General features: G+C 51.7%; 1 protein-coding gene across 6 annotated transcripts in view; it reads left to right on the forward strand.

The window, feature by feature from the left end:
- DLG3 (discs large MAGUK scaffold protein 3) overlaps nucleotides 1-23438 on the forward strand; it is a 180045-nt gene that overhangs the window by 68064 nt on the left and 88543 nt on the right. For all 6 annotated transcript variants that reach the window (XM_032797359.2, XM_032797365.2, XM_032797373.2 and 3 more), the window contains one exon: nucleotides 12398-12451. In XM_032797359.2, coding sequence (XP_032653250.1) covers nucleotides 12398-12451 — 54 coding nt within the window. The remainder of the gene's footprint in view (nucleotides 1-12397; nucleotides 12452-23438) is intronic.

The following is a 23438-nucleotide window of genomic DNA, read 5'->3' on the forward strand; positions in this document are numbered from 1 at the left end:
CCTCTCAGGCTTGCAGCGCCTAAGCTGATTGGCGCAGCAAGCCTGGGAGGAGGGAGAAGTGAAGCAGCCACGGTGTGCTCGGAGAGGAGGCAGGGCAGAGGTGAGCTGCCGCAAGGGGAGCACCTCAGGGCAGAGGGGTGGAGCTGCCGTGGGGGGCTGGGGGCGCCTCAGGTGGAGGGTGCGGGGCGCAAGGTGGAAGTTTTGCCTAGGGCACGAAACATCCTTGCACCGGCCCTGGGTTGGTGGGTTTTTTGTGCATTAGCATAACAGATTTTCACATATAGGGGTTTTTACCCAGCACAGAGTGTGGGTTATGAAAAGCATATCTGCCTTGTAGAGGGTGCTGAGTGTGCCAGAGGTGTCCCCAGGGACTGAGGAAACCTCCCTTTGCTCTCAGATGATACAATGTCTTTGATGGCCGTTTCAAGAAATCGGCATGAAAAGCGACTCCAAAGCATTGCAATCTTCTTCTGGTGGTTGCCAGACCCAGACAATGGCCCACAGAACACGTGCAGAGAGCTGGTGGGTCACATGCTGCTAGCTGCGGCTCCTTGTTTACATGGAAGACAGCTCTAAATACAGTCCCTGAAATATGTTCCCAGTGGTACTGTTCCATGTAAGCAATTGCCCTGTAGTAGCCACAAGGACGGCCCTGGAGTGTGACTGACTGGCGCAGTGGTGGCTACAAGACAATTTCTTTGTTGAGATGTGGTCCACACTGAGCAAACATTGGGGAACTATCATGCATTGGGGTCTCAATCCGGAATTCCAATGGGCGGGGGAGACTGCGGGAACTATGGGATAGCTACCCACAATGCAACGCTCCAGAAATCGATGCTAGCCTCGGTACATGGATGCACACCACTGAATTATTGTGCTTTGTGTGGCCGCGTTCACTTGACTTTATACAATCTGTTTTACAAAACCGGTTTATGTAAAATCGGAATAATCCTGTAGTGTAGACGTACCCACAGATTTCTCTTTTTCTTCTGCAATCTCCTGGGATTAGAAAGAGGAAGCAAATCTGCTCTGTCACATTGGACATGGCAAGTGAGAATCCTGCCAGACCTCTGATGGTAAGGCACGGTGACTAGACTTTGGAGTGCTCCAAAAAGGCTGAACCAGGACAACTTGGAATCCCTTCGACACAGAGCCTAGTGCAGGAGGGAGAGACCAGAATCTCTTCTTCTGATACAGAGTGACATTCAGAGACATGGAGAGAACATCAGTGCAAACTGAATTAGAACACTGAGGATTATGCTATCACGGGCTTTATTATACACACATTTCAGAGTGGTACCATGTTAGTCTGTATTAGCAAAAACAACGAGGAACCACACCATCAGGGGCTCGTTCACCTGCACATCTACCAATGTGATGTATGCCATCATGTGCCAGCAATGCCCCTCTGCCATGTACATTGGCCAAACCAGACAGTCTCTACGCAAAAGAATAAAGGGACAAAAATCAGACATCAAGAATTATAACGTTCAGAAACCAGTCGGAGAACACTTCAACCTCCCTGGTCACTCAACAACAGACTTAAAAGTGGCACTTCTTCAACAAAAAAACTTCAAAAACAGACTCCAATGAGAAACTGCAGAACTGGAATTAATTTGCAAACTGGACACCATGAAATTAGGCCTGAATAAAGACTGGGAGTGGATGGGTCACTACAAAAACTAAAAACTAATTTCCCCATGCTACTTTCCCCCTCCTGTTACTCACACCTTCTTGTCAACTGTTTGAAATAGGCCACCCTGATTACCACTACAAAAGTGATTCCTCTTCCTATTGATAATAGCCCACTTTAATTGAATTGTCGTGTTAGAACTGACCCTCCTACTTGGTAAGGCAACTCCCATCTTTTTGTGTGTGTGTATAAATATCTTCCTACTGTATTTTCCACTCCATGCATCTGATGAAGTGGGTTTTAGCCCATAAAAGCTTATGCCCAAATAAATTTGTTAGTCTCTAAGGTGTCACAAGGACTCCTCATTGATTATACACAGAGACATATAGCCCCTTCCACATTCAAACTCCAGGCCTCTGACCTGAAGGTAGCAGCATCACTCCCCTAACTAACGATAGGAGGCATTTCACTTTACTTAGAAAGGAGACTAATGGATCTAGACAAGCCCTCCTAGAGGTCCCAAGTCATAGATCAGATCCAGGTAAATGTATCTCTGGCGTAAAGAGAAGTAGGACCTGGGTTAGCTCTGCCCCAAAAGTTCAAATATAGACCCAAAATAACTGCACATCTATATGCTCCAAAGGAAGGAGCTGGAGGGATTGTTGTTCTGCCTTCTGATTTGCAAGTCACACCTTCCTGGCTCTCTCAGTTCCCCAGGGAGGAATGTCTTCATCCCAGGCACGACCAGAGCATATGCTTCTTGACATCCTAAGAAACTCATTCATAGCGCATCAGGCAGATCAGGTGGTGGGAAAAGAATTCTCCATGAAAAGCTTCAGCAGAGGCTGGAGAGAAACAGATGAGCAACTTCGTATGTACTAGGGTGAATCCTGCTAAAGGTAAGCCAGCTTGGTTTGCTGTTGCACAGAGACAGGGCCTCATTCCTGGGAAATTAATTAATTTAAATAGTGAGAAATTTCCCCACCTACGGCAGGACACTGCTTCTGTGGAGGTGACCTGCCAACAGAACAGGGTTTCCAGGAATCTGTGTTTTCTGTACATCCTGTGGCGCTGACACTCCAGTGCAGTTGCCTGTCCATTTCCCAGTCAGTATCTGACGGTCTAGGGCCTTTCAGGCTGGCAGTTTATGAAAAGTTTGTACATTTGTATAGACGCTCGTCCTGTGGCAGTGAGTGCCAGAGGATTGCTTGTGGCACGTTCCTCACTGTGGATGGAACTGTCACTGAGCCTCTCTTTCCCCACTCTGAGATTCCAGGCATCACACTTTGAACGGGCACAGTGCTTCATCATCAGACAAAGAAATGGTTTTTCAAATATCTATGTTACTAGTAACCCCTTTACAAAGTAAAGGGACTGAAAAGTCCAGTTGGCTTTTCCCTCTATATGTGGTTCATGCAAATGGAGGGAGATGCAGAAACTACCAAATGAAAATAGGCGAGTCAGTGTAACTTCTTGTTTCTCGTGCACTAGCACAAAGCTACAGATGTGGCCCTCGGCCAGTGTGCATGTGTGTCACTCTGGCTGAGCCACAGGGCATGCGACTCTCAAAGAGCCTGGAAAGACTGTTCAGCCTCCAGTCTCTCAGCCAAGATGGCAGCCATTAAACCACACTGGAAGGGAAGGGTCATTGGTTTATTTTCTAAAAACCAGCATTTCATGTGACTGGAGCACTTCTGTGGGCCTAAGGCTTTGGAAAAGCCTGTTTTTACATCTGCTGAATTTTGGCTCAGGTACTGACGGGCGGTTCTAGCTTTTTTGCTGCCCAAGCATGGCAGGCAGGCTGCCTTCAGCAGCTTGCCTGCAGGAGGTCCCCGGTCCAGCAGCTTTGGTGTACCTGCCGCCAAATTGCCACTGAATCCGCAGGACCAGAGGACCTCCTGCAGGCGCGCTGCCAAAGGCTGCCTGACTGCTGCCCTCGCAGGGACCAGCAGGCCACCCCCCGTGGCTTGCCGCCCCAGGCACGCGCTTGGAGCACTGGTGTCTGGAGCCGCTGCTGGGTACTGACCACAACAGCACAGGAGCAGAGGAATATTAATAGTGTAAACTTCCAAAGAGTGTGACTTGTACTAGGCTCTTGTGCTGAAGGGAGCAGTCACCTCCTTGCAATACAGCTGAAATGGACAAACTCATGCCCCTCATTATAACTGGCCAGCCAGCGTGATCTTTGGCTGCATTGTGGAAGGCAAACAGGTCTCTGTGCATTCAGCCCCTGCCCTCCTTGGGCCTGGCGGCCACGAGCTCCTAGCCAGCTGTGCTGTGGTGCCTCACAACTTGTTGGGGTGCAGAGAGCAACAGCCACATTTGACAGAAATTGTGAGAAGGACAAAAAACTAAAGAAGCTTTACGTCTCATGAGTGTCCAGAATCAGAATTGAGGGGCTTCTAAATGGGGATGAATGCAGATCAGCTTGCCGGTGTATGAATGAGTGACAGACTCCAAAGGAGAAGCATGGTAAAAACCAGCCAGGGGAAAAGCTGGAAAAGATGTGGGCTTATCCTGTAAACTCTTCTGTGTGTACCAACCTCCCCCCCCCCCGCAACCCGTGCTGAATGGGGCCAGTAGGCACAACCACAAAGTCCATAAACATGACCATTTCTATCCCATAAGGTCAGGTTCCTGACTCCACACCTAATAAATGGCAGCCCGGCAGGTGTGGATGGCCCAGGGTAGGTTTGGGATTACTGTGAGTAATGGTTGAGAGCAATTGGAAGGAGGAACACAAATTTTCCGCCTCCTCCACCCAAACCTGCAGTCTCCCCTGCCAGCAGAAGTTCTCGCTTTAGTCCATCCCGGCAGCAGCTGTGCCCTAACCAACACTCTGCGTCCCCAGGGAGATCTGTAGGGCGCCTGACCTGTCCAGAAAGTCTGTGAATGGGCAGTCACTGGCTGCTTCCTCCATTGTTACTTGAGGGCTGGGTCTTGTGCTGGCTCCAGTCAGTGCCAATGTTTGGTGCTCTGGACGGCACAGTGTGCAGATCTTCCCCCCCTGCACCACAGACTGCCATGCAGCATACTCCTGCTGGAGCTCAGGTGCCATGGAAGTCTGGCCTTTCCTCTGCATCCTGACTGCCCAAAGCTTCTTCATGCCTTGGCTCCTCACCTTGACTACTGTAACCACCTGCTTTCCAGCCTCCCTGTGCTCCCTGCCAGTCCTCGTTTTCCTCACCTTCACTCCAACCACATCAGTGCCCCCTGAATCCCTTCCAGACCCTGCACAGCTGTTGGCTTCCCCGCTCGTTTCCTTTGCTCTGTCCAAGCCACTCTGCTCTCCTCTGCCTCTGCAGCCTTCACCCATGCTGGCTTTGTGCTGGCTTTCCTTTAGCTTGGGACAGACTCTTCTCGCGTCAGGCGACCTCCGCCCCCACACTTCCCATGAAGCCCTGCAGTGAGCCCCGTGAGACTCCTGCAGCACTTCAAGCTCAGGCCGGCAATGGACACACGCTCTTGGCCTGATATTTAGGGGTGCTGAGCACCTACAGTTCCCGTGGATTTTAGTGGGATTTGTGGGTGTTCACCCATGTGTCTATACTGCCTGGTTTGCGCCTGCCCAAGCTGGTGAGCTTTGTAGGGCCAGAGCCACTTCTTCCATTTGTACCACCCCAAGCACAGTGGCAGGGCTCAGTAAACAATAAGAATGTGATTGAGTGTTTTCAATGGAAAAGCTCTGACAGACCCATTGAATGTGATCTAAGTGCACTGCTCTCGATCCCTCTCCTCTCTGCGTGGGACCACACCGCTCACCCTCGGGCATAAATTACTTACAACTCCACGCAGACAAGGACAAAGTCAATTCGCCAGCATCTTCTTGCTGCCCAGCAAACCATAATGACATTCCTGCCCCTCCTGCTGCTGCCAGAAGGCCCAGTGTCTGTGTGATGGGGGAATCAGTTCATCTATAAACCCTCTCTTGGGCTTGTCAGACTTTCCGAAAAACACGGGCAAGATACAAATGTAGGGATCCCTGTACGTGCAAAGTCACTAGGGACTAGTATCTAAATGCCTCTCCCATAATACTCGGCTTCCTGGAGTAGCTCCCAACAGGAGACAAACAGGGATTTCCTGGTCTGAATTCCTTTTGCCGGGCTGTGGCTTTGTTTTAAGCAGCCACTTACATTACTGTTCTCTTGGGTCCCATGTGGGAAATTGCGCTCCTAGCAGTATTTTCAAATGTAAAAAGCGATCGCATGGAATGACTGGGACAGATGCTCAGTGCATGGAGAGCAGGACACGGTGAGCAGGCAAGACGACATGTAGCAGTGCACAGAGAGGCAATGATTGTGGGATTAGTGATGGGCCATACCAGGGGACATCGGCTGGGATGTAAAAGCTTCTGTGACTTTACCATTGAGAGCACCTGTCCTGCAGAAGGGTCACAAAGCACCAAGGTGGGGGTAATAGGCATGCGATACCGCAGGGGGGCCATGCAATAAGTTGCATTTACCTTTAACCACTTCCTCTACACTCTGCCGCCAATCCATCTCCTCTGAGATGGCCTCTAGCATTTCAAACCTCTGAACCACCATTGTTTTTTAACCACCAGCTATAAAAGTGTTTTCTTTTTACTGTGAAATGTGGAATTTCCTCCCAGAATTGTACTGGTCTGGGACCATGGGCATGCAATATTCAGACCTGGCCCAGTGTCAGATTTAAGATACTCCACCTCACAATTTAGCAGGGTCAGATATGAGCACTCCGTAGTGCCAGAAAGGGGAGCTTTGCAGTGGGGACATGGCACTTGCTTCTAAGCATCCTAGTTCCCAAGACATTGCAGCTTAAGTGTGACACTGCTTTAAGTGTGGGTGGAGTTCGGCAGGAGCATTTGGAAGCAGTTGTGTTTGCCTGAGCTAAAGGAGAATTACCCATCATCCAAATCTATCCTTTTGTAGCCTGTAGTTGTAGCGGCAGGAGAGATGAGAATGCATCCGTGAATTCATCAAATTAACCATCTCCTGCTCCATTCTGTCGTCAGAATCTTTTCGAGTAAGACCAGAACTCCCAGCTTGTTGATTCCCAGTTCCTCCACCTACAGTGCAAGGACAGTTAAATGTTCAGAAATTCAGACAGCTCAGACATGAAAAAATCAAAATTGGCAATGCTGGATCACACTCATGGTCCTCTCTGCCAGTGGCTGGGACCAGAGGTTTCAGAAACCCAGTAGTAGGTAGTAATGGGATAATCTGTCACCAGGGCAAGGTTTATAGCTTAATAGGTTTTAACACCAGAAAGGTCTAGTAGGATCATCTAACCTGACTTCCTACATAACACAAGCCAGAGAAACTCATCCAGTAATTCCTGCATCAAGCTCATAGTTTGAAATTTCTCCTACTCTCCACTACTTAGAGGCTTTCTGATGACCTGAAGTAGAAGGGTTTACATCCCTTCCAAAACTCTCTTTTTTCAATATTTATTATTCCAACTCTGGCAGGGTTTTTTTTATCCATACAAACATGCAACATTTTTGGAATTCTGCTAAACTCTTAGCCTCGGTGCTACCTTGTGGCAATGAATTCCATATGATTGTGCACTGTGTGGAAAGTATTTCCTTGTCTTAGTTTGCCACTTTTCAAAAGTCATTCAGTGTCTTCTTGTTCTTCTGTTATAGAACCACAGAAATGTAGGTATGGAAGTGACCTCAAGAAGTCATCTAGTCCAACCCCCTGCATTGAAGCAGGATTAAACATACCTAGACCATCCCTGACACGTTCTTGCCTACCCCTTTCTTAAAGATTCCAGCGATGGCAATTCCACAACCTACCTTGGTAACTTGTTCCAGTACATAACTATTCTTAAAGTTAGAAAGTTTTTCCTAACTCAAACCTAAATCTCCTTTGCTGCAAATTGAGCAGATGACTTCTTGCCCTACCCTCAGTGGACATGGAGAACAATTCATCACTGTCCTCTTTGTAACAACCCTTAACGTATTTGAAGACTCTTATCATGTCCTGAGTCTTCTCTAGAATATACATGGCAAATTCTTTCAACTTTTCCTCACAGATCGGGGCTTCTAAACATTTTAACATTTTTGTTGCTCTTTTCTGGACTCACTCAAGTTTGTCCACATCTTTCTTAACATGTGTTGCCCAAAACTGGACAGAGTACTCTAGCTGAGGCCTCGCTGGTGTTGCATAGAGTGGAACAATTACCTCCCAGGTCTTACATATGAGACTTCTGTTAACACATCCCATAAGTTCATTTGCCTTTTCTGCAACAGAATTACATTGCTGACTCATTTTCACCTTGATCTGCTGTAACCCCCCCCAGACACTTTTCTGCAGTACGGCTGTGTAACAGCCAGCTGGAGGGATGGACAGCCTACTGCTTAGAGTGCTTGGCTGTGAGGCCTCAGTCTCTAAGGCTGGTGGGGAAGTAGAGAGAGTCCCAGGCCCTCCCTCCCTCTCCCCTGGGTCCCAACCAAGGTTCCTGCGTTTGTTAGCCCTCTCGGCAAGGGGTCTAAATTCGCTGCCCTGGGCTACTTCCTACTAGTCTGTTGGGTTTGGGGCGTAGCCCCTCTAGTCCCCTTAGTTGGATGGCCTGTTCCTGTAGGCTCCTTCCCTTGGGTCTGGAGTGGCACCTCATCATGGTCCCAGGCTCTGTCAATGGTGAGTCCAAGTCCCACAATATCACTGGGCTTCACCCACTCAGTTGCCTTTGGAGCTGAAGGTTCCTAGGTCTCCTCCAGAGTTTCCCATGGCTGGAGGCACAGGGCTTCCTCCCTGGTGGCTGCCTGGGTGGGCAGGTTAGTGATCCTTCCCCTCACTTAGAGAGGTGGCTTGCTCCTGCCCCTGTGCCAGTCAGCCCTGAACTGAGATCAGCTCTTTCCTTTTCTCCCACTCCAGGCCTGGCACTAGCTGGAGGTATAACAGGGCTAGCTGGGCAGGGGCAGAGCAGAGTCTCTCTTTAACCCCCTGCTGTGCTGGCTGGCAGTTGCTCTGCTTCGTCACAGGCTGCCTAGCCAGTTAGTCACCATTTTATAGTGGGGTATTTGATTTTTCCTTCCTAAATGTAGTACTTTGCACTTGTCTTTCTTTTATGAGAAAGAGAGACTATAGATCAGCAGTTCTCAACCCACAGCCCGTGGGCCTCATGCAGCCCAGTTAGCACACAGCTGCAGCCCAGCTGTGGTGGGGTCCAAGTTCCTGGATGCCTGGTGCAGCGGGGGTCTGGGGCTGCCAGCTGGCCCTATGGGGTCTGGGATCAGGGTTGCTAGCCATCCCCGCAGGGTCTGGAGTAATTGCCCGGCCCCCCCCATAGCAGGGGGTCTGGGGTCCCGGGCTGCTGCCCAGCCCCACACAGTCTGGGGTCAGGGTCACTGGCTGGCCCTGCAAGGCAGGGGTCCAGGGTTAGGGCTGCCGCCTGGCCCACAATAATAAATAGGTTGAAAACCACCACTATAGATGGTATGAAAATGGGTTCCCAATCTTCCTTCTCTAGGCCATTCATTATTATGAATACTTTTATTAATTATGGTGGAAGATAACTTCTGTTCTTATTGAACCTGCTTGGAAGAGGTGGAGTGGAAGGAGGCGCATCCTTGGGAGCCCTGTTTGTGGGGAGTGAGGAGGAGGAAGTTACCAAGCAGCAGCAGATAGAACACAGCTGGTTAGGAGCTGTGTTGAAAGAGGCAGAGGAGGGGAATCTGGTACGATAGCTTTGTTCTTCTGTGCTGGAGGTGTCAGGAAGGGAGGGGGCCTAGGTGAGGCACAAATATGCGCAGGAACTTTCCATACGTCCGTAAAATGTCTCTTGTGTTGGAGGGTGAGTGATCTTGTGAGATATTCTCCTTTACTGCCTTGCAAGTCTAGTCAACCCAGCTTCTTTCTGGTGGCAGAGGGTTGTATGTGGCTTTCTTGGGAACACATCAGTGCTGCTTCTGGCTGGAACATAGGAATCATAGAATATCAGGGTTGGAAGGGACCTCAGGAGGTATCTAGTCCAACCCCCTGCTCAAAACAGGACCAATCCCCAAATAAATCATCCCAGCCAGGGCTTTGTCAAGCTGGGCCTCAAAAACCTCTAAGGAAGGAACTGCCTCACCAAATCAGACCATCTATTCAGATGCTTCCAAGGAGAAAACTCTGTGGTGGACAGTTATGGCCGGCGATGGCAATTCAAGTGATGCATCATTTCAAGGGTGCGGAGGAGCATGCTGTCTCCACATCAGCCCTGACTGTGGAGAGAAATAGTGAGTTGAGCAGCCAGCCTTTGATCCCTGTGTTTCTGGTCATGATTCTGTCTCTAGATCATTGAGCTCAACCATGGGAAGGATTTCAATGTTATCAACCAGTTAATGGGCATAATGGTTTTGGCCAGGTGAAGCCGTGTTCATTGTTCACTAAGTGTTTGGAACAATTGTACACGTGTATTCCCAAAGCTGCAGAGGGCCTGCAGTGGCCAGGATACGCTCGGTGCCTCCTGCCACTCTCAGTTCTTTGATTCTTGCATTTCTCTCTAGACCAGTTTGTAGGGAGGATGAGCCCGGGGCAGTAGCAGGTTCTGCCTGGGTGCTGTCCTGCAGGAGGATCTCTTGCTGGACGGCGTCCCAGCAGGGCTGAACATAGAATCAGCACCAGGGCTGGGGCAGCAGGTCCCATGAATGGACCTGCAGCTGATACCTCAGTAGCTGAGTCATGTGATTTGTGCCATTTTCACATTTTGTCTCTCACCTGCACTCATTCCAGACTCTGAGCCAAAGCAAAGGGCTGGAAGCTGGTGATTCTCTGACACCCAAAGCACATAAAAGGGATAAAAAGCTCCTGCCTAATGTGTCTCGAGGGGATGCAAAGCGCCTCATGGAACGTTTTGAATCTCTCAGTACAGCTCTCACTCTAACCACACAAGTCATTGAGGCTTTATCACATGCTCTTCTCCACCTCTCCAGTGCTCATCTCCCGGCTCGCTCCCCTTGCTGCTCACCTTCAGCCATTGGGTGATCGCTGTATCCCCCTCCTATCCTCAGGGGCTGGACCTGTGCTTTCCCAGCCTCCATTCTCATTCTGAATGTCATTGCCAACCCGGCCTGACTTTGTGTCAGGAAATGTGCTTCCCTACCTGCCTATGCTCCAGGTCATTGATACACAAAGACATTCCTGCACCTATGGCTACTTCTCGTCACCATCCTCCCTCTCACCTGGCCTCAGGAGCACTCAGGCCTGCTCCGCCTCCTTCCTCCAGCACACGTGTAGATCTCCTCTGTCAAACACAGCTCCAGAAGCAGAGGAGACCCAGGGAGGGGAGCTGCAGCAACTGGAGAAGCTCATTGTCTAGGGCAGAGAGGATCCCTAACGCCTGGAAAGACACCAAGTATCAGCCTCGAGGTCACAGATCAGCTGTGCTAACAGGGAACAGCCCAGACTGTGGGGAGGGGGAAATCCACCTGGTGCTGAGGGGAGGAGAGTGACTCCTGGGCAGTCTGGGGGAGAGTCCGTATGGTGCTTTGGGAGGAGAGCTGTCGAGTGCCGGGGTGGGTGGTGCTTTGGGGGATGTAGACGTGGTGCTCTGGAGGAGTTATGGACAGCTCAGGTGGTTTGAAGAAATGGAAGCTCCTCTCCATTGTCTCCAAATCATTGAAAGCCATGGCCCATCCCGGGGCATTCGACGGTGTTCATCTTCGAGTTGCTGGGTCAGCAGCTGGTTGGCTGTTCAAAGGAAGCTGAAAACCCAGGGAGGCAGTGTCAGGACTGGGACGTGGACAGGCTGGCCCAATGATCGGAGGAGGAGTGCTCAGGCCAGATGGTCAGAACCAGAGTCCAAGCCAGAGGTCAGAGCCAGAATCAGAAACCAAGGCTCAAACAAGAGTCAAGCACAGTGCAGCAGCCAGTCAGAAAGTCTCTCCATTGCTCAGACAACTTCCCGGGCCTCCTTCTGAGTAATGTGGTATGGCCAGGCCAGTCGCTCTCCCCAGTCAGGGTCCTTGTGGCTGGGGCCTTTGGGAGGGTGAGAGTTCTGCTAGCCCCTTACATCCAGTAGTTCTGGGTGAGCTGTACAGTGGTGCCTGTGTCTGAGGGCTGCACGAGAACCTGTGGGTCCGGATTAGAGGCCCACATGCCCTTAACAGGCAGGATTGGAAGTTGTGAAATGAATGTTGACCCCAGAGTTTCTGCAATTGTTACTCCCCTGAGCACGTTGGCCAGGCTGTGTGCTCCTGTGTGCTGTGCACATATTACTGAGTTCATTCCTACCACCCCCTCCAGGAGGGGAAGAGAAGGGACTCACCCAAGGTCATAGGTGCATCTGCTGCAGAATGGGGACTGGAATTTGGCCGTTCCCAGCTCCTGCCCCTGAGCTTAGTCCACTGGTGCCTCTCCACATCGGCTGGAAGTACCTTTTTTCCCTCTCCCCCGCCGCCAGGCTCCCAGTAGCCAGGGATTCGGGTACAATCTGTTCTGGAACTGGAATAGAGGCTAGAGGTGGGACCTCTTTCCTTCCCTTCCTGTGCCGCAGCACCGGGGCTCCCCAGAGACAGGAACGCTACTGGATTGGTTGCGGCGCCTGGAAAGCCTGTCAGAATCTTGCCAGGTCTGACTGGAGGGGGCCTTGCCCAAATGGAGACACAGCCTGGGTGGGGTATCTGAGAGGCAGAGTGCCAGAGAACACTGCCTTGTTTTCATGGCTTGCTCTTCTGTTAAGTACCATGTGATTGTGTGTCTGGTGGGCAAGTCATGGAGAGAGTGGCTGGGGGCTTGGTGCACTGGGACCCATAGCTCAGCGGTGTGATACTCTGGGTTTTATCTCCGTCTTTAACAGGCTAACCCTGCTCCCATTATCGTGAACACGGACTCCTTGGAACCAGGGATCTCTGTAAGTCTCCTGCTTGGATTTTCATTTTTTTCTATAGAAATAACATGTTAACTCTGCCTGCCCGGACCCTGGGGATACGGCTCCCTGGGATCCTCTGCCTGCCCGGCCCCGGGGATATAGCTCCCTGGGATCCCCTGCCTGCCAGGGCCCAGGGGATACGGCTCCCTGAGATCCCCTGCCTGCCTGCCTGCCTGGGCCCGGAGGATATGGCTCCCTGGGATCCCCTGCCTTCCTGCCTGGGCCCTTGTCATAGCTTTCCTACTCAGATCTGAACCTTAGAGTTCAGAAAATAAGTTGCTAGCATGAAACCTACAAGCTTAATTACCAGCTTGGACTCTTATAGCACTGGCCACCAGCCAAAAATTCCAGTGTTTGGCTCACTCTGGTCTCCCCAAAACTTCCCTGGGGGACCCCAAGATCAGATGCCCTGAGTCTCACAACAAAGGGAAATACCCATTCCCTTCCCCTCTTTATCTCCTCCCGGGCTTCCCTCCCTGGGTTACCCTGGAAGATTACTGTACTTAAACTCCTTGAATTACAACACAGAGAGGACAATTCACCTTCCCCCTCATTCTTTCCCTCCCACCAATTCCCTGGTGAGCTGCAGGCTCAATCCCCCTGAGCCCCCATAGGAAAAATCCAACAAGTTTTAAAAAGAAAACTTTATTAAAAAGAAAGAAAAGACATAAAAATGGTCTCTGTATCAAGATGACATATCCAATTGCTTAAAAGAAAATGAATAAAGCCTTATCAAAAAGAATTACAATTTAAAACATTCCAGCATTACACACATGTATACAAAAACAATATAAACCTATATTGTCTTATACTGTACTTCAACTGGGAAACAGAAGATTAGAAAACCTGAAGGTAGAGAGATCCTCTCTCAGAGCCGAGAGAGCACAGAGCAGAGACACAGACAAAGGACACATACCCAAAAATTCCCTCCCTGAGCTTTGAAAAATCCGGTTTCCTGATTGGTCCTCTGGTCAGGTGTTTGGTTCCCTTTGTTAACCCTTTACAGGCAAAAGAAACATTAACCCTTAGCTATCTGTTTATGACAGCTCTGGAGATATGGCTCCCTGGGCCCCCCTGCCTGCCTGGGTCCAGGTGATACGGCTCCATCCTAGCATGGCTATTATCGGGGGGTTGGGGGGGGGCCTCTCTAGAGCTGCTCCTGTGCTCACACCTCACACCAGCTGTTCCCAGCTCCTTTGCTGAGGGAAGGCCATTTTAGTGCTGCTTCTGTCCACCCACCCCATGTGGTGTTTCTCAGCATCACTAGAGGAGCTATTACCTGAAAGCAAGGCTCTGATCAGAACGATTAGTGAATTCACCAGCCCCCAGGAGGAAAGCAAGGAAGCCGTCTCTGGGTGTTAACAGCAGGAAGGCAGGGTGGAGGAGGGAGCCTGGCGGGGGGCAGGGGTAGAAGAGTGTGGAACGGACTCTGGGGGTGGATTCAGGGAAGGGAGCAGATACTTGGTGGTGGGGGAATGAGAGAGGCTAATCTTACTGGACCGGGGTTTTAACCTGGTGACCCAGGAGACCACCTCCTCACTGACCCACTTCAGCCCTGCCCCCGCCGTTCAGAGGAAGGGTTTGGCTAGAACCCTTAACAGTGTCTCTGCACAGGGCAGACAGGAAGAACAGTGGACAGTGGCTGGGATGAATACGTGGTTCCTGCAGCGCTGGCTGCATAGCCATGGGGCACTCAGACTTTACCCCGCTGAGAGATGCATTGACAGTGTGCCACGTCTCTGCCAGCTGCACCTATTTGTCTTAGGAGGCAGCATATAGTAGCTACCCTCCTCTTTAACATGGAGGGAGCTCTGGAGATGCCTTGTGCCGGGCTTTGCTTCGTCTTCTGCATCAGGACAGAGTACTGCACGCTGGGTCAGTAGTCCCCAGGTGGCACCTCTGTAGCAAAGCATTTTAGTTCTGACACAAACGCCAGTTCCGCACGCAGCCCAGGACGGGCCAGCTCCATGGTGGCAGGTAGGTCAGTGCTGAGTCAGAGAGAGGGAGAACAGCAACTGAATCCTCCCCACTACTTGATGCATCCACTTACCTTTGTCTTAAATCTCAGCCCAGGGCTGCCTCCACCACCATCTCCTCTCACGCCTGGGTGTGTCTCCTCTCACTCCTTGCTAGCTCATGCGTCTGACCCTGCTGAGCTGCCAAGATCTGGCCTTGTTCTCAGTACCAGCTTGCTCCAGTATGCGTTGACGCAGAGTCCTGATGTAGGGGCACCGCCCCATGCTTCACTGCAGTCTGGGACACTGATGGCTGAGGTGAAAGGTTCCCTACGACCCACATGCAGGGATCACAAGGACCTGTGAGACTGACATCACAACCAATACTGGGCTCCTCCAGGGGGCCTTGGCCATGGCCCCCCAACTCCACACAGACCCATATATGGAGACAGTGGCTTCAGCCTTCCTGTCATTGAGTCCCTGCCTGAGCCCCAGTTCTCCAGAAGCACAAGCTGGGCCTTAGAGGCTTAAGATAGCCCCTCACTTTTCTTCCTCCTCTTTGTCTTGTTTCCTTCTCCCTCCATCCTGGTAGCTTTCTGTCTCTGTCCTCCTCCCCCACTCCCAGCTTCTTGATGGGAGCCCTGTCTTGCCTCTCTATGATTTGAGATCTGTTCCTCCTTCCCTGTTCTGGTGCGTTTGATTAGATTAGAGCACACTAATCACCATGGAGCCGGCTGGCAAATTATCCCAATCATCTCTAGAGGCTGATCCTGGGGGTCTGATCCAGGCACCCAGAAATGTGTCCAGAAAATCAGCTGTACCCAGGGCTACGGACACCACCGTCAAGGGCCACAAGTGGCTGTGCCTGGGGAGCTATTCTGTGGATCTTACTGGCTGTAAATCCAGGGGTGGCCTTGGGTTTAGAGACCTGGTGCATTTTGTCGTATCACCTTCGACTGGCACCATTTTGGGGCAGGGATCTCTGTGTTTGGTATAGAACCCAGCATCCACCATAGAATTTAATCTAACAAAACCCAGCGCTCCAGATCCAATTCCCGAGTGCGTTAAATTCTGTTCTGTGTAGGTTTTTATCCCATGCTTATCGGCCTACAATCTGAGCACCTAAATGAAAGAATCCCTTAGAGGATAATCCTCCTCGTGGGCCAGTTCTGTGCCTAAATGTGAGTCTGAATTTCTGCACATTCTCCATCAATGGCTTCCAGATGTCATCTCCAGCCTGTCCATAATCCTTTCAGAGAGAGCCACTGGGGACAAATGCCACTCAGACAGCAATGTCCTTCCAGTGTAACCCAAGTCCCCTCTGGAAGAACTGTCTCCAAACAGAAGTACCATTCAACACGTACTGTAGCCAGTAGGTTCAGTGTGCATAGGGGACTCTCCTGTCTGTGCTAAGACACAGTCCATGCACCCTGTATAGGGTTGGTGCAGGGCCGGTGCAACCATTTAGGCTACCTAGGCAGTCGCCTAGGGCACTGGGATTTGGGGGGTGCCATTTTCTTCGGCAGCGACCACAGCGGCCAGATTTTTGTCCGTCCCGGTTGCCGCTGGCATTTAGGTGGAGGGAGCTGGGGCAGGGGAGCGCAGGGAGGGCTGCCTGCAGCAAGTAAGGGTGGGGGATGGCACACAGGGAACTCCCCGCCCCAGTTCACCCCTGCCTCGCCTCCTCTCCGAGCACGCCGTGGCTGCTTCAACTTCTCCCACCTCTCAGGCTTGCAGCGCCTAAGCTGATTGGCGCAGCAAGCCTGGGAGGAGGGAGAAGTGAAGCAGCCACGGTGTGCTCGGAGAGGAGGCAGGGCAGAGGTGAGCTGCCGCAAGGGGAGCACCTCAGGGCAGAGGGGTGGAGCTGCCGTGGGGGGCTGGGGGCGCCTCAGGTGGAGGGTGCGGGGCGCAAGGTGGAAGTTTTGCCTAGGGCACGAAACATCCTTGCACCGGCCCTGGGTTGGTGGGTTTTTTGTGCATTAGCATAACAGATTTTCACATATAGGGGTTTTTACCCAGCACAGAGTGTGGGTTATGAAAAGCATATCTGCCTTGTAGAGGGTGCTGAGTGTGCCAGAGGTGTCCCCAGGGACTGAGGAAACCTCCCTTTGCTCTCAGATGATACAATGTCTTTGATGGCCGTTTCAAGAAATCGGCATGAAAAGCGACTCCAAAGCATTGCAATCTTCTTCTGGTGGTTGCCAGACCCAGACAATGGCCCACAGAACACGTGCAGAGAGCTGGTGGGTCACATGCTGCTAGCTGCGGCTCCTTGTTTACATGGAAGACAGCTCTAAATACAGTCCCTGAAATATGTTCCCAGTGGTACTGTTCCATGTAAGCAATTGCCCTGTAGTAGCCACAAGGACGGCCCTGGAGTGTGACTGACTGGCGCAGTGGTGGCTACAAGACAATTTCTTTGTTGAGATGTGGTCCACACTGAGCAAACATTGGGGAACTCCTGACTCTGAGGATGGACAGCCAGAAGCGGACAGAGCAGAACACTGTATGCCGCATGGGCACTGCTGACTTTGCCACGGCCTCTTTGAACTTGTGTTGTGAGCCTGGATAGCCAGACACGTTGCCGCCAATGGGTAATACCCTCACGTTTTGCCTACTGAGAGTCCACTGGCTGCAGCACTCATGGTGTCCAGCCCTAGCTACCACACTCCTACGACCATTCCATTCCCACCTTCATGACACCATCACAAACTCGTAGTAGGGAGCCAAGGGTCAGTCTACACAGCAAAGAAAAACCCAGGGCTGGCCCATGCCAGCTGGCTCGGCCTGCGGGGCTGTTTCATCGCTGTGTAGACATTCAGGCTCATGCTGGAGCCTGGGCTCTAGGACCCTGCAAGGTAGGAGGCTCCCAGAGCTCAGGCTTGAGCCCAAGCCCGGAAGTCTACACAGCAATGAAACAGCCCAAGCCCTGCAAGCTCATGTCAGCTGGTGCAGGCCAGCCATGAGTTTTTCTTTCCTGTGTAGGCGTACCCCAGGAGTACATCCAGCAGCTCAGCCTCTGAGCTTGTCTCTGACTTGTCTCAGAGGAGTAGGGCTGCGATTCAAACACTCTCCTGTTGTCCCAGCTAGGGAAGAGCAAACATACTGGCCCATAATGAATGCCCTGTGGCACTCTGTGCTGAGTGAGCACAGCAGGCCCTTGCTGGAGCAGTGAAAGAAGGCAAGTGCGTATTATTTATCTGCGCTGTGTACAATGTCAACCATGGTGTGCAAAACATGCAGCATAAAAGTGGACATGCCTGAAAATGAATCACTAGGTTTTGGTATCACAGCAGGAAGTATAGTGTCAAAGAATAGGCAACCGACAATACTCCCTATTGTCCATGGGGCCCCCTGCCATCTTCAGGCTAACGCCATATGGGTCCCCTTGCTAACCCCTGATATGCCCCCTCCTCTGCTCTGGGGGTTACTGTAAAGAATCTTGTCCCAGGGATCCCCCCCCTGCTGGTCTCAGTTCAGAGAAGGATCACTTGGGGTACGTAAAGGCCCTTTTCTGGCTTCTTCAATCTTTGTACCCCTCTGTTTCAGACAGCAAATTCTGGATGGCCCAGGCCACAAACCTATCTCTTCCACAATAGACTGATGGGGCATAAAGCATCCAGGCAGGCTTGTATGCTGGTCCTTAGCTCTCCCCTCCCACTTCAAACCAAAGCAAAGCAAAACCCTACACCTGGAAAATTGTATCCTGTCTCGGCAGCATTATAAGGAATGGCAGATCTTGAGGGGATGGAATGGCTGCCCCAGGGATTGGTTTAAGCACCCACCATGTGTTCCAGGGAATGAGGCGGAGGCAGCAGCTCACATTCTGTTTAGAAACAGGGGTTAGAGGCAGGCTGTTTTTGATCACTGATTAGACTCTGTACATGCCACCATTGACAGAAAGCCAGTCCCTGTGCTTTGTGTAAAAACACTGCAAAGTTGCTCTTTGTCATACTAAAATGACCTGTGTTTATAGCATGTTAATTTCCTCAATGAGTCTTTTCATGTGTCAACATTCACCACATCTCAAGTTACAGACACAGACAGGTGTCTGATTAATGGTAATTCTAAATATCCTGGTTTTAGCCTCAAACCAGAAAAATTCAGCCTGGCCACATGCTTCATTGGATTCAGACTTCCAGACTGAGGCCTGGTCTGCTGCGAAATTAGGTCAGTATAACGACGTCGCTTAGGGGTGGGAAAAATCCATCCCCAGGGCCATGCAGTTAAACCAACCTAACACCCAGTGTAGACAGCGAGATCGACAGGAGAATTCTCCCATCAACCCAGCTACCATCTCTTGAGGAGTCATTACCTACGCCAACAGGGGAACCTCTGCTGTCTGCATGGGGGTATCTTCACTGAAGCGGTACAGTCGCTCGGCTGCACCATGACAGCTGTGTCACTGCAGCATTTTAGTCAACCTCCCAGTAGAAAGCATCGTTACCTGACTACTCTGAAATGAGGCTGATCTTTTCAATCAAGATACTTGCCCACATCAAAAAATTACTCCACATTTTGGGCTAAGAACTTACAGTTTCACTCCCTTGCTCAGAAGAGACCATGGCCAAGAAGAGATCAGGATCTGGGGTTGAAATGGGCTGGCTCGTTGTAGCTTGGGGAGCCGGTACTTGTCTTTTTTTTTAACAGTCTGCATCTGCTCCTAAATCTGAACATCCGTTTTACAAAACTCAGCCTCCAGCTCTGGTAGTTGCTGAGAAAATCTTGCTGTCATGGAGTGTGGGGGAGTCCGGCCCTGCACCCCTCTTCCTGGGACTCTCAGTGACTCTTAGCCAGCCAGTAAAACGGAAGGTTTATTGGACAACAGGAACGCAGGTTACAGCAGAGCTTGCAGGCACAGTCAGGACCCTTCAATCGAGTCCTTCTGAGCTTTCAGGGTGCTTGGATCCCAGCTTAGGATACCCTGAATTCCGCCCACACAGCCCGAAACCCAAACTGAAAACTACTTCTCTCCTGCCAGCCCCTTCCTTTGTCTTCCTTCGGACAAAGGTGTTGACCTTTCCCCTCCCTTACCTAGCTCAGGTTACAGGCTCCGGTATAGTCCATCCCCTAAAGTCCTCCCCTGCTCTCCCATTCCCCACACAGACAGCCCCTACTCCATCACACCTGCCCCTTCGAAACTGAACTGAGCGGGGTCACTCTGCCAGTGACCTGGGAAGTTCAGGGCCTCCTTCCGGACAACGCGTCCGCTATCAGGTTGGCACTTCCCTTCATGGGCCACGTCCATGTCATAGTCCTGCAGGAGCAGGCTCCACCTCAGGAGCTTTGGCGTTGGCTCCTTTCATTTGGTGCCGCCAGGTAGGGGGGTGGTCGGTGTACACGGTGAAGTGTCGCCCAAGAGGTTGGCTCTAGTTTCTTAAGGGCCCACACCATGGCCAGGCATTCCTTCTCGATGGCCGCGTAGTTTTGCTCCGGGGTAGCGACTTCTTGCCTCAGGTACACGATTGGGGTGTCTCTCCCCCTTTTCATCCTCCTGCATTAACACCGCCCCCAGTCCCGTGTCTGAGGCGTCGGGAACACCATAAGGTTGTCAAATCTGTTTGTCTGAACTGGGCCACTAACCAGAGCCTCCTTCAGTGCCCGAGAGCCTGCTGGCACTGCTCGGTCCAAGCCACCTTGTCTGGCTTCCCCTTTTGCACAGCTCAGTGATGGGGCGGCTATGGCACTAAAGTGGGGCACGAACCTTCGATAGTACCCCGCATCCCAATAAGGCTGACCTGCTTTTCGTGGTTTGGGAGCAGGCCAGTCTCTGATCACCTCCACCTTGGCTGGTTCTAGGCTTCAGGCAGCCGCTCCCCACCCGATGGCCCAGGTAAGATACTTCCAGCCATCCCCACCTTGCACTTCTCAGCCTTTACGGTTAACCCAGCCTCCTGGAGTCGGTCCAGCACTTGTTTAACCTGGGACACGTGGTCCTCCAGGTCTGGCTAAAGACACAGATGTCGTCAATATACGCCACGAGCAAAAACTCTCCATCCCCCTCAGTAGCTGATCCACAGGGTGCTGGAAGGTGGCTGGCTGCTCCCTTGAGGCCAAAGGGCAGGTCAGAAACTCGTAGAGCCCCAGAGGGTGATAAAGGCGATTTCAGCCTGGCATCTGCGTCCAGCGGCACTTGCCAGTAGCCCTTTGGTAAGATCCATGGTGGTGAGGTACCGAGCACCTCCCAGCTTGTCTAGGAGCTCATCAGGCCTGGCATGGGGTAGGCATCAGATACGGTGATGGCATTGAGCTTTTCGATAGTCCACACAGAACCGGATTGACCCATCCTTCTTGGGACCAGCACCACTGGCGAGGCCCAAGGGCTGGAAGACTGCTGGATCACCCCCAAAGCCAGCATGTCCCTGACCTCTCTTTCAAGGTCCTGGCAGTTTTACCAGTGACCCGAAAAGGGAAGCATCTTATAGGAGGATGTGACCCGTCTCCACCTGTGGGACAGTCAAATTAGTGTGTCCAGGCTGGTTGGAAAACAGCTGTCGGTACAGATGCAGCACCTCTCTGATCTCAGCGTTGCTGGGCCAGGGTCAGCTGATCAGAGAGGGGAATCGCCTCCAGGGGGGAAACCAGCTTTATGTCCCAGGGAATAGATCCACTAAAGGGTCATCTCCCTGCCCCTCCCAAGTGTCCACACACGGCCAACACCACATTCCCCCTGTCATAGTATGGTTTCATCATGTTCACATGGTACACCCGACGGTGGTGTGCCCGGTTTGACAGCTCCACCACATAGTCTACCTCATTCAGTTGCTTGATAACCTTGCAGGGCCCTTCCCAGGCAGCCTGGAGTTTGTTTCTCCTCACAGGGATGAGAACCATCACCTGATCCCCGGTGGCAAAGGCATGGGCCCGTGCTGTGCGGTCATACCAGACCTTCTGCTTCCTCTGGGCTCGGGCCAGATTCTCCCTGGCCAGACCCATGAGCTCAGCCAGTCTTTCCCGGAAGGTCAGGATATACTCCACCACTGATTCTCCCTCGGGAGTGACCTTTCCCCTCCCCTACCTAGCTCAGGTTACAGGCTCTGGTATAGTCCATCCCCTAAAGTCCTCCCCTGCTCGCCCATTCCCCACACAGACAGCCCCTACTCCATCACATCTTAACAGTCTGCATCTGCTCCTAAATCTGAACATCCGTTTTACAAAATCAGCCTCCAGCTCTGGTAGTTGCTGAGAAATACTTGCATCACATTTTGCAAGGTTAACTGCCCAAGCGATGCCTGCCAGAGTGTGCAGACAGCCTGCAATAGTTCTGGAAGGAATGTGCTGTTCCATTTAGCTCACCCTGGCACTGTGACAATAATTTAAATGTCACCGTTGTTAACTATGTGACTGCTGATCAAAACATGCCAGAGAAGGATGAGCATATTCTGAAAAATTACACAATTTCACGTGAGTTTCTCAGAGAGGCAGGGCTTAATTTGTGGGAGGACCTTGGGAAAGTACCAGTGGCCCTGCAGCAGCACTGCCGCCATAGCACTGTATATGAAGACGCTCGGGTAGACAGACTTGCACTACCTCTACTTGAGCTAGCAGGCTAAAAACACCCGTGTGGACGTTGTGGCACCCAAGTCCAAGTCCGCCCGACCTCTGGGTCCAAGCATGGGTGGCTAGCCTGAGCCACCGCCAGTGCCAGACACGCTCTCAGCTGCAGTGTAGACATACCAGAAAGGCCCCTCTGGGGAATGCAGCAGTCCCCCTGTAGCAGGCATTTGGGAGCAGGTGAGGGTGAGAAGGGGAGTGGCAGGGGCAGTGCTTGTGTGTTGTAATCGCTGCTTAGGGGGTGGAACCAGCAGCCCCTAACCAGAGAAGAGCAGCCCCACTGCCCTCTGCCCCGGGGGTTGCATTAGCGAAGAAGGAAGCTGGATGCACATTAAGCTGAATAGTGGGACTTTATTAAACCCTGTGCACTGTTCTGTGGGTACAGCTGCCTTGCTTGCAGCCTGGCTCCTCACACACATGCTGTCCTGATGGCCCCTCCATAACAGCCCTCCAGGGAACTTGGCCCTCTGACTCCAGTTCCACTGATCATGGTACAGGGTAAACAATATTGCTGACCCCAGGACGAATCTGGCTCTCAGTCAGTGGCATGCTAACCAAGGAGGGAAAGGAATACTGTAATGTGGTGCTAGGTGATAAAGAACGGGGCAAATAATTTCTTCCCCATTCAGAGGGCCAGTCGAAGGCAGGCTTAAGGTGTTGGAATGCCTGGTAGTGTGCAGGGCCAGATTTCACCCCCTCTGAATCGCTGGATAGGCAACAAAGCACATATTCCACAGTCTGAATATTGAGTGTTTCACCTCTGATTTGATCACCCTGCATTTTACCAGGATACCACAGTATCATGCTTCGTTTGTTCTTTGTTGCCCTGCTCACACCTTCCTAGGCTTTGACAGCTGTGAGATCCACTGTAGAAGAATATCCGTGCTCCTGGCCCCTCTGCCTGGCACCAGGCCTGAGACCGCGCTCTGTAAGGGGCTGCCTTTATCATAGCACCTGTCCCTGTGGGTCAGCTGACCCGGGCTCATGTGGCTCGGGATTCGGGGCTGTCAAATTTCAGTGTAGACTTTTGGGCTCGGGCCAGAGCCTGAGCTCTGAGACCCTCCCGCCACTGCAGGGTCTCCAAGGCTGGGCTCCAGTCCGAGCCCAGACTCCACAGTGCAATTTTATAGCCCTGCAGCTCAGCTGATCCGTGCGAGCCATAGCCGGGCCGCGGGTCTTTTGTTGCAATGTAGAGGTGCCTTTGCACCCAGCACTGTGGGTATTATGATACAGCATGGCCAGAGGGCAGCATGAGAGTGTTAGCAGGGGGCCTTATTCCCTGCCAAGGGAGGAAGGTTTGCTTTAGATTAACTAGAACACCTGACTTCAGTCATGTGATAAAAACCCCTGCTTCAGTCAGACAGTGTGGGAGTTGAAGGATGAAGGTTTGATTGGAGCAGAGTGCAGGTTGCAGAAGTTGGAGAAGAGAAGAGTTTGATAAGAGAGAAATAGAAAGTTTG

Source organism: Chelonoidis abingdonii, chromosome 8 (assembly GCF_003597395.2).
Source record: "Chelonoidis abingdonii isolate Lonesome George chromosome 8, CheloAbing_2.0, whole genome shotgun sequence".
Taxonomy (NCBI): domain Eukaryota; kingdom Metazoa; phylum Chordata; order Testudines; family Testudinidae; genus Chelonoidis; species Chelonoidis abingdonii.